At 35.1% G+C, this 11,819-nt stretch overlaps 1 protein-coding gene across 2 annotated transcripts; it reads right to left on the reverse strand.

Moving 5' to 3' along the window:
- Positions 1 to 442: 442 nt before the first annotated feature.
- LOC100256994 (serine/threonine-protein phosphatase PP1) lies at positions 443 to 7,845 on the reverse strand. Of its 2 annotated transcripts, XM_002277780.4 has the most exons (4): positions 7,133 to 7,845; positions 2,879 to 3,438; positions 1,460 to 1,669; positions 443 to 821 (listed from the first exon to the last, which is right to left on the reverse strand). In XM_002277780.4, exons 1-4 carry the CDS (start codon positions 7,308 to 7,310, stop codon positions 810 to 812), a joined length of 960 nt encoding a protein of 319 aa, XP_002277816.1. In that variant the 5' UTR covers positions 7,311 to 7,845; the 3' UTR covers positions 443 to 809. The 2 variants fall into 2 exon arrangements, with proteins under 2 accessions (XP_002277816.1, XP_059598166.1); XM_059742183.1 differs by having other exon boundaries at positions 443 to 1,669.
- Positions 7,846 to 11,819: the final 3,974 nt, after the last annotated feature.

Here is an 11,819-nt window from a genome sequence, read left to right on the forward strand (position 1 = left end):
AGAAACAGTTCCAAACCCAAAAAAGAAGGGAGGAAGATGATTAGACGACATGGAAGAATTCATAACTTGCCAGTGAGGCGCCGCAAAGAATTGACAACTTCCCCGCTGAAAGGGACATAACCTGCTTATGAAGCAAACAAAACTCCCACCGAAAGGAACAGAATTTGTGATCCCTTGGAAGCCTCACCATTCCGCCTAGAGCCAGCATCATAGCTTAGCTCAGACTGCTTATACACATGCCTACCGCAGCCCCAGCTTCATCTGCGTTCATTAGAAAGAAGTCCAGATGCAGTGACAAATCTAGGCATATCATTACTTGGCCATGTATGTAATATGCTCTATAAAAATCTTCCAATGGGCGAAATGCACTTGAGAGATCCAGCATAACATAGTTTCAGACGGGAGCGTATCATTAGCATTACTTTTCACATTGAAATGCTCCTTCAGCGGGCAAATGCAAATGATGTTGCCATAAAACAAACATAAAGAGTACCCACGCCAATTACCATTCAACACAACAATTTCAGAATTTGCATTTTACATAATAAAGAAAAAAAAAAAAAAAAAACCTGAGAGTTGCATTGACAATGGGCATCAGCTCTCCGAGGTCTGGATATTGCTTTGTGAGGCTTTATGCCTTCCATGCCAAATAAGGCAGAACTAAAACCGAGTTTTGTGACTAGAAAACTATGTCAAACGGAGCAAAATGATTTCAGCAGAAAACAGTTCAGAAGTGAGGTGGCAAATAGAGAGATGGCCCCATTGATCACACTCCTTCTGGTCGCAAGATTCGCTTCAGTGCAGATAAGTCAACCCTTACCCTGAAAAGAGATGCAGTAGGGTTATTGGCTAAATGTCACTTTAATCAATAAACAGAATCTTTGGAAGAAAAGAAAGGAAAAAGAAAAACAATGAAAACCCAATTCAAGTAGAATTTCAAAAAGTAGGTCAAGAACCACCAATCCAATAAGCCAACTTCTTTTAGAATTGGCCATATCCAGTAGAGACTGGAATTTCCCTGATTATCAAGGAATTGAAATTTTGTTTCTAAGAGCTAACTGATGGTTCTACGTTTGATTCATTAACCACAAGTTAGGGTTATCCATTTAGGGGGAATGGGACAATGTCATGAGTCATTTATTAATGCTACCAATCTATTACTAGTAATAAGGTTATTAATAGTTTCAATAATCCAGCAAACAATCATATGCTAAAGATGTCTACTACTACTAGTAATAAGGTTATTAATAGTCTCAATAATCCAGCAAATGATCATGGTAAAGACGTAATACGTAATAATATTCTGGACAAATAAATTTAAAATATGCAGCATTCAAGTAATAATATTCTGGAAGATCGTTCAAGTCGCTGATGAGGCCAAGCAAACAAAAGTTTCTCTTTTCTTCAATTTAAAATCACATTATGATATGTCTTCATCTATTTTATGAGGCTCCTGTACCTTGTGAGGAGGCGTTCCTGGTCTCAACATGTTTCCAAAGCCTAGTTTTCCCTTCTTATCAGTTGATTTAAGGATCTGAAAGGAACATGTTAATGTATCATCCACAATCATCATGGCACCAGCATTGTCGAACTCGCCACAGTAATTTGGTGCCGAGAATATGGTCACTAGCTGCCTCTTTGCAAAAAACTCATACCCATCTTCCACAACCTGGAAATACATGCCCAAGATCAAAAACACAAGTCACAATTAATTTGAGTCTCAACCAAAAAAAATCACATAACCACAGATAATAAACACACAGGGATGTGTTTTAACTTATAATGTATTTTGCAGTTACATTGTATAACGCCAAACAACAGGACCTTGTTCAAAAAAAATTGAGGAACCCAATCTATTCAGTCAAATTGTTGTCACCAGATAGGAAATAATGCCAGGGAAATGAGGATCATATCTTTTAGTATGATTATAACAGGTATAACAGATTTTGCACTCGAAATTACTTTTTTTCCTGAATTGGCCCTTTTGTCTGCATTCAAAAAGGCTTTAACAGTGCAGGTCATAGGTTCAAGACTCTGGAAGCAGTGTAGACCTAAGACCACTAACAAACCTAACCTTCAGCCTTTTTTCGTATTAAGTAGCTGCACACAGAACACTAGGCATGGTCTAGCATACTAGCAAAGCTATGTTATGCAGTAGAACACAAAATTGGCCAGTGATACACCAATTAAAACATAAGACAGAACCAGGGTACCTGGAAACATGCCATGCCATGAAATTCATACAGATAGAAAATGATACTGAAAGGATAAGCATGAGTGGAAGAAAAACATTTAGTTATACATATATAACATGCACAGAGACGAACACAACATGCCCTGACATTCATACAGATGGAATCTGAAATTGAAAGGTTAACCATGTTGGGAACAAAAAACATTTAGGTGAATATATATATAACATGCAAAAATAAAAACAATCAAAAACAAACACATGTAGCATAGAGATGGAAACTGATATTAAAAGGTTAGGCTTGAGGAAAATTGAAAGGTATTCAAACAGATATTGGAAAATGAATCATGGGGAGAATAAAAAAATTTAGGCCAACATGTATAATGTGCAAACCCAAAAACACAAAAGGTTTTGCATAGAAGTTACTCGTACATGTGAGCCAGGATGCCTGCAAATTCAACCACCCACCCCATACACACATAAGAGGAGGGGGTGGAGAGAGAGAGAAAGAGAGAGATTAGCACAAGCATCTACATACAACATCTAATTCTGATTCAACAGTATATATTTGAAATAACCCTAAATCCAATCCAAATATGTCAATTCAGAACATGTCAGTTTCCACTCACACAGGCATATGCATTCAAGATATCAGGATCAAAAAAGGTAGTTTCCAGTTACAATTACCTGATGAGCTCGGCAAATGAGATCAAGGTCATGTTTCTGAAGGAATTCAGTAACCTTGTCAGCCCCAAATGTGTAAGACACACCCCTGTCATTCTCTCCCCAACCTTCAATATCTTTATCAGGATCTGCCCACAGGAGATCACAGAGAAGCCCCTGATCTGGTACATCAACAGGGCGAGCAATATTTCTGATCTGATCCAAGTTTTTTAATTCAGGAGATAAACCTCCATGCATGCAAATGATCTTCTCATCGATAAGAGCGGCTACAGGAAGGCAGTTGAAGCAGTCAGTAAATGTCTTCCAGAGGCGAACGTTAAACCTCCTCTTACATTCATCATAGAACCCATAAATTCGGTTGATGGAAGCACATTCATGGTTGCCCCTGAGGAGGAAGAAGTTTTCCTTGTACTTGATCTTGTATGCAAGGAGAAGGCATATCGTCTCTATGCTCTGTTTACCACGATCAACATAGTCTCCTAGGAATAAATAGTTTGCTTCTGGTGGGTACCCACCGTACTCAAACAATCTTAGAAGATCAGAAAACTGACCATGAACATCTCCTGTAATGCAATGCAAAGTACAAACCATTGTTAGTTCACCAAACCAATAATGTATAATGATCCCGATAAAACCACAATATAAAAACATTGTTCAGATGAATTTGTGTGATAGCTAACAACCACATAGTTTTATAACATTAACCAAGACACAAGCACATCCACTGCATCCAAACATAGATCAGGTACCCTAAGGTTGTGAGCTCACAATGCCATATACCAAAATCTTCGTTCATCAACATGGAAAAAAACTGAAAACAGATTGAAATCCCACTCTCTAGAAGAACCACATCATACTTCATAAGGTAACCAGAATACCAAAAGATATTCATAGAACAACTCACCAATTGTATTATGTATAGTAACAGAGACTCTAGGGCTGTTAAAATTAACTGAGCAGCGTGAGAACAGTATGAAATCAACAAGCAATGAAACAGAACCAGGTTCATTGTTAGTTCAGGAAGGTTACTACAGGTGCCCACTGCTAACCATGCACGAGGAATGGGCGCTGACAGGGCTCATGCTGCCTCTCAACCTGATGCAGTGTAGTGGGCTTGCACCCCACTCCATTCACGAAGCCCAACCGGGTTTTATTCACCAATCAAATAAGACAAGCTTGAGCTTAGATCCTGGGTTCATTTGACATGTTAACAACTTAACATACTGGAACTTAAGGCTCCAATTTTACCTCTTGTAAAGCTTGACCCATTAGTTAGGTTCATCAACTTGAAGAAGCCAAGCAAGCTTGAGTTTTAAGTTCAATGATTTAAAAGCAAAGCTTGAGGCTTGAGCAAATCTGGCCCAGCTTGATTACGCTTGTAAAGAGTTAAAATGGGAACTGTCCAACTGTAGTAACATGACCCCTTTAGAAACTTGCCCAAAGAAAATAAACACAAAGTTGATGAGTAGTATAAACTAACACGATACAAGGAAGAAAAAGGCATGCTTTCGGCAAATATTCTGCTTTCTCATTTGAATTAAAGATAACTGTGCTGGACTTTGTTGAGGAGGTGACTAACAATTATGCTAATTAACACTCTCCATCAACCCATGACTTAATTGACATCAATCAACCTTTACTAGTGCTAGTTGACTCAGCTCAGATCCAACATACCTAGTTTGGCTTGTGCCAGCAATCTGCAGCCTTATTACTGGAAAATATCACATACCAAAATGACCGGCAAGAAAATTCTAGAATAGAACAAGGGTCATGAAAATGATGCCAGCCAAGCAATCTTCCTTTAGGAAGCTGTTCTCTATCCCAGGTGACAAATGCTACCAGGATATTTACAGCATCGCCTAATAAGATTCATCCACTTGTCACTGGTGTGGTGCAAATGTTAATTCCCTGTTTTCCTTCTTTAGAAAAATGTAATAAATGTGAAAATATAATAATTAACTCAGTTTCCATGATTCTCTTAAAGCTTCAGGAAAAGATCAACTCTCTATTCCCTTCCAATCTGAAGTCTTGACTGACTTTTTCTCGTCATTTCCATTTTTAAACTTCAATAGAAAGATATCACCTGAAACAATGGATGATTACTTCTCTAAAACACAAGACTTCTCATGCGATCAAATTCTAGTAGGGACTAAGATTTTCAGCTGACATTTTTTTTCTACAAGAAATCAACCTGCAGCCCACCAGATGCAACCTGCTCCCCTCCCCCTTTTGCCACCTAAAACAGGCCTCATAGGCTAAACACTACTGCATGTCTTATTTAAACATTTATTTTATTGAAAGATAGGTTGTCATGATCTTAATGAGATACTCAGGACGGCACTGATTTTCTTTCTCCTCCCAGTCAACTTTCACACAAAGCCCATAAGAGTGCTCTAGACCACTGACAAACTCACATCAAGGCAAAAAATACTTGCATGTACATACAAACACATATTTTGAATCCCCGCAAAAATGCTTGTTAGCAGCTAAAATGAATGGACCAGAAGCCCAAAGTTCTATTTGACACACTAGAGAATCCCTGCCAAGAGAAAGAAATAGATCTAGAAGAGGTTGTATAAGGCTGCCAACCCCTGACAAAGGCCAAAAAGCCCCCAAAGAGACCTGAAGTTGGCACCAAAGGCCTCCAACGCCCTGCCCAAGGCCTCCTGGAAGCCAAAATCATTTGTCCTGTCAAGAGCCCAACTGTCCAAAGCAAAGGCACAAAAGACTCCACGATGATCCTTCAGGCTAAAGGTGCAAATCAGAATTTTGGCAGATCCTAAATGGCCTACAAGGGACCTCACAGGCATCTCCAGAGGCCTAAAGACAGTGGAACTCCCTGGACAGCACAGGAAGTTTTCATACAACACCTGGAGCTTTGCCAACTGGCTGATCAACCATTCACTGATTTTTGTTGGGGCTATTACAATAAAAACAAACCCTGGCCCAATTCCCTCCAGCCCAAAACCCACCCCCTTCTCCCTCAAACCAGGAAAAAAAAAGGAGCAAGTTGAGAGAAGCTTCCACTCCAGTAAAGGCAATTGGTCATTGATAGAAAAATGCCCCCAAAATATTGAGGGGGTGCTACAATGGAGAGAAGCCCCAAGAATAAAGAAAATCTTCCCCCGCTTTCAACATGATTCTCCCACCAGATAAGGAATTCAAAATTTAAAATCTTCTCTATTAGGTAGCCACCATAGACACAAAAAAGAGATGTGGCTCAATGCACAAAAAGAGAGGTGTCGTTCAATAGTCAATAACATGTACTCTGAGTACCCTTGCTTTGGAAATGTTAATAGAAATGCATTCACTTACTTTTTTGAAAACTCTTTACTCCTTAAGCTGAGTTAGTCTTCCAAACAGAAGAACAATTTGATCTCAATAAGCTCAATAATCAGGTTTCCCTAGTAAAACAATTAAAGTTGTAGGCTTAAGGCTAACAGAATATATTCTCATGGCACAAAGATCAAGTGAATCGTCACTAAGCACCACTCTTGACAACTATACCAACAATATGTAATGCAATCATATTCTTAAGTGCACAAAAAGCAGTCTTAACGCTACATATGACTATATTTCACATGTTAATAACTGCATGCAGATATGGAGAACCAGCTCATTTAACTTTATTGCCATTATATACAGTAAATTCACAAAATTCACAGCCTTGGATAACCATCTGTACACCCTGTACAATTTCTCTATGTGACTTTTGATTCATTTAATACAAGCTAAATTTTAGACACATAACTAACTAGATTCCTATGTATATAAATGCATTTTACACGAGATTATGGTCTTAAAACACACCTTCCACAACATTCATGAATACTTCAATTATATCAAAAACTCTCTGAAGAAGGTGTACCAAAACCAGTTCATGATATTTCTCCCACTACCACAAAGGAATACATATACATTGTGAGTTCCTCATACTGTTGACAACACCAGAAGCTCACAATTTGTCACAGCTCAAATTCAACAAGACACGGATAGTTGAGCTTATTTCACATCATATAAATTATGGGATTATGAAAAATAGCATGCGGTCCTAAAAGCTCACTTAACATCGTATAAATTTTAAGATGGCGAAAAAAGTAGCAGGCTGTCCTTTCCTCATTCAATTTTAAATCAAAAGGCACACGCACAGACAAGAAAGGGATGATTCAAGAAAAAAACAAAACAAAACCAAACGATTATTTTACAAACCAAAAAAGGGAATTAAATCAACACCGTCATTTTCCATAATGATTTTACCACAAATCTTTATCGGCGCTTCAAGCTCAAGAAGATTCGGCTGGCTTAGGAAGATCTCCTTCGACGTCACGCAAAGCATCCGGATTTCCGCTTCCGTCAACTGCACCTGCCTCGGCGTCCGCCCGTTCTTCGCATCAACAAGCCGCCTTATGATGTCGTCCAACAATTCTCCGTCCATCTCCGACACACAAACCCCCCAAACCCTAGCTTCTAGAAAACTCTTTCTCTCTCTCCAAACGCAAAAAAGAAAAAACTCAACAACACAAAGAAATCCGATTCCTTCGCATTATTAAAGCAACCGAGACATCGAATCATCCGCTTCTCTCTCCTCGCTCATCAAACCCACCCGCGACGACTAATCGGTTAAGATTTCGACACCGAGTGGTCGGTATCTCTCCGGGATTGGGACTCTCCTCTTCTCTCTGTAGCTTGGGTCAATGAGCGCGTTTGTGTGTGGAGTGCGTGGCGGCCATTTCCCGCTTTGTTTGACGGACAGGGCTAAAAGATATGGAGAGGATGGGCGGACCCCATCGTATATAAAGAGCCCTAAAGTTGAAGCGAACGAACCCTATCTAAGAGCCATTTATGAGCGTGTGCGATTAGCACGTGCCTGCTCCGCTTTGGTCAACTGACTTGAATCATTGTACACTTCTGATGAAACCGACGATGGTTTGAGAAATATCCGTCCCTCTTCCTTTTTCTTTTTCTTTTCTTTTTTTTCTTTTTTTTTTCTTTTTTTTTTTTGAGCCATAATAAAATGGGAATTATCCATTATGGTTCTCTTTTGGAAAATGATGGAGTGTGACTCGGCTCAAATTGGGTGGTGGGAGAACGTGGGCCTGACTTTAGATGGTGATCATTATTTTAAAAAATATATTTGTTTTTTTCTTATAATTATTTGAATATTCTTTCCTTGAATTTAGAGTTTGCTAACGATATATTTTTATGAATATTTACTATTTAAACTTGCACTTGAAAAATGAATTTGATTATATTACCATAATTTATATTGTTAAAATATATTGCATCTCTTAATGTATGATTTTTTTTCTATTGTTAACTTCTTTGTCTTAATTGATAGGAATACACTAACATCATTGTCTTAGTTTGCAATAATGCTCTAAAGAAATATAAGAAGAACTCTCCAATTCTCAAATTAATAAAAAATAAAAATAAAGGAAAATATGTTTTAATCCTAATCAATAATTTGATGTATAATTTAACATTTTGATTAAAAGACTAATCATGGTTTGATATAATTATATAAGTGATCATGAAATGTCTGGAATGAACTTAATGTCTTTATTATACAGTGCCTGTATAAGAAGTCAAACTTCTAATGATGCTTCAGAGGTGGATACACGTCTAAAGCCCTAATGACCAATCAACTTGAGGGAAGGGCTAAGGGTTAGACAAGTGGACCCCTTCATGTGTTAGGTCACCCTACCTGATCCAAACTATTATCACATGACACTTTGATATTAGCAAGATATTGTCAATCTTTTTGGATTTACCATACTTGGTTAAAATGTTGGGGAATAATTATGAACTTATACTTTAGGTAGCTGAATTAATGCCATTCTGAGATTATAAATCTAACACTGAAAAACAAATCCAAATTATAGCAATGGTCATGACAACGAGAAAATTATATTAATTGTAAAAACATTGTGAATACTTTATGATTACTATAGTAACAATGATGATAGTGATGATTTTTTGAGTTATTTACACACAATATGTAGTACTAACAACAATCTAAACAAAAATGTTATAAGAGTAGTACAAGTGTGATGATAAGTTGATTGATAAATTAAATTAACTATATTAGTAATAGTGAACGTAGATGTTATAAAGATGTGGATGGTGTATGTAAAAAATGATAAGCATAATAACAATCATTTATGTGTTTTTTTTTATTATTATTGGTGATGTAAAGTTATATATTTGATGTAATGATAATAGTTGTTTGATTAGTTGTGGTAACTACGTGACATTCATGACAATGTAACGATTACGTATGGTTGGCACAATAGTAAGAATATTATAGTGCTATTAGCGAAAAATGTGTCTTTATAGTTTTTTCATCATTATTATATTATTTTGTCAAGTGGTAATCAACGAAAAGTCAAATGAATTCTATTTTTTTTCTTTCCTTCAATCATCTTCTATCCAGGTGGTAGAAAAAATGAACAAGCATTATACAATAAGCGTGTTATAATAAGGGGCTATCATCATTGTATACAAAATTATGTTATTTGTATTGACGTTTCTTATAAGGCTTTTATTTTACACTAAGGGACAATGTTTCATACTGATTAATACAATAACACAATAAAATTACACCTCCAAATCAACCATGTTAAAAATAGGAAAAGGTTAGCATTTACTGAAAAAATCTTATAAAAGTTAACCAGGTCAACTAAATTATATTAATTGATTATCACATGAGTCATATTTAATTTTAATTAGGTGTCAGTCGAACAATGTTTTGATAGGATCCATATTTATAGTTGAACATGTAATTTTGATAAATGATTAATGGTTTGTTTGACCCCATAAATCATAAATACCTACAAAAATAAAAAGTAAAAAATAACGTTCCCAAATGTTTAACGAATTTATTTTAAAGGATTATATATATATAACTTAATAAAATTTCAACAAAATTATTGTTGTACAAGGTATGATCACACTCGAAACCTATCTAATTTTATCATGAAATTTATTTGAATTTATAATAAATACTATCATATACATCGAACTTGTATTTTTAAAGTTAAAAGCAAGCTTAAGGTATTCTCAAGTGGGAATGAGTTTTTTTTTTGTCTTTTTATTTTTTTATGTTGGATGCATTGTTTACCGTCATAATAGTTAACACTGACTTTCACTTACTTTTCTATTTTTTTTTTTGAGTTATTTAGTTAATTATTTAATGATAAGTCTATAAATATTATATTTTAAAATTCTTATTAAAATTAGTTATTTACAATAACGTAAACAATATGTAACAAATTAATGGTTTTGGCTATTTTTACTAAAAAGTTCATCAAAAAACTCATAATATCACCATCATTTAAAATAAATTTAATGGTTTTAAAGTTAAAAGTGGAATTAAAAATTATTTTATAGTCATCGCTTTTATTTTTGGTTGACAGTGTATCGGGTTTCTTCTTAATAACCGAAGAATATTCCTTTTTTATTTTTATCACTCGATCAAACTTGAATGGAAGAGGCTAATAAAAAGATTTGTAGCAAAAGGAGGATTCCATAATTAAGATAAATTTAAAGGGAGAGGATGGTAATATGACATAAGCTCATATTTGTTTTTAATATTATTTTATTGAAAATGCATATAATTTAAAAGAAAAATAGAAGATGTGAGTCACGTGACACACCTATGAAAAATAAAAATAACTCATGTTTAATCCTTAGTGTAGTAACTGCTAATCAACAATGATGAAAAAGATAATGTTTTTGCTTTAAATGAATTACAAAAGTTGCCAATTATTATTACTATTATTTGTTCATTACTTAATTACATTTCATTAATCTAATCTTTTCTTTTTCCAATCAATATATATTTTGTTTTGCTGCATTTACTTTTTTTTAATCTTTTAAGTAATTAAGTTTTTTAGATAAATGCGTTAAATGTTTTACTTTTTCTACTTATATAAATCAATATGATTTCATAAAAAGAAAAAAAATTGTAAAACAGTAATAGTTTTTAAAAGTGTATTTTAAAACAGTAATACAAAATTGGAAAAGGGACCAAGAAATGAGATGGTTAATGCATGTTTGAAAAGTGTTTTTTAAAACAGTTTTAATAATAGTTTTTGATGTTTTGAAAAACAAAATTAGTTTGAGGATTGAATTCCAAAAGATAGTTTTTTGTTTTTTTTAAAAGAAAAAATCATGTTTGATTTAATTAATAAAAAATTGTTTTATAAAACAAGTAAAAGAAATTTATATTTTTTTAATCCACTTAATATTGTGAATATAACTAATTTTTAGCTAAAAATATTTTACATCCATTTTGTGCTACCCACCTCTCACCCCCAATTATTATTATTATTGTTATTCAAGACACTTTCTTCTTCCCTCTCTTAGATCTCTCCCACAGTCTCTCTCTCTCTCTCTCTTTGTCTTCTCATTACCTCCATTCCTCCACTCCTCCTCCGTCCATCTCTTTCCCGTATATGAAATCATACAGAAATCACTAAGGGTTATATCCTCCTTCATACCCACCTTCGTTGCCCCATCTATGTGAAGTCCAGATTACAGCACCGCCATCATCCTCCGCGACCACCACTGCCACCAATCTATTCTCTCGTTTGGAGAAGGAAAAGGGGAAAAAAAATCGACCTTTTTCTAGGTAGTCAAATAGGGGTGATAGCTTAAATGGAGTTGGAGTTTGATAAAACGGGGGATCGTGTGCTTAAATGGATTTGGGGCTTGATTCAATTTGTTGTATGAGGCATCTTTTAAGGATTCAAGGGTTTGTTCGGAGTGTGTGTTTTTTTGTGTTCTCCATTTTTTATTTTTTATTTATTTTTTTTGTGGTTTTTTGTTTAGTTAAAAGTGTAGAAAACGCGGAAACAACTTCAAATTGTTTCTCAAAAGAAAATGTTATCTAAGAACATAAAGAACAACTTTGAAAACAAGGATAACAATTGTTAAACATGTG

The sequence above is a fragment of the Vitis vinifera genome, chromosome 2 (genome assembly GCF_030704535.1).
Source record: "Vitis vinifera cultivar Pinot Noir 40024 chromosome 2, ASM3070453v1".
In the NCBI taxonomy this organism is placed as follows: Eukaryota; Viridiplantae; Streptophyta; class Magnoliopsida; order Vitales; family Vitaceae; genus Vitis; species Vitis vinifera.

Excerpts from the sequence above, each read along its gene's own strand:
- LOC100256994 (XM_059742183.1), bottom strand. The coding sequence starts at position 7,310 with ATGGACGGAGAATTGTTGGACGACATCATAAGGCGGCTTGTTGATGCG. Across the intron at positions 3,439-7,132 it reads AGCGCCGATAAAGATTTGTG|GAGATGTTCATGGTCAGTTT; the intron begins GTAAAATCATTA and ends ATTGCATTACAG. Across the intron at positions 1,670-2,878 it reads TCATTTGCCGAGCTCATCAG|GTTGTGGAAGATGGGTATGA; the intron begins GTAATTGTAACT and ends ATGTATTTCCAG.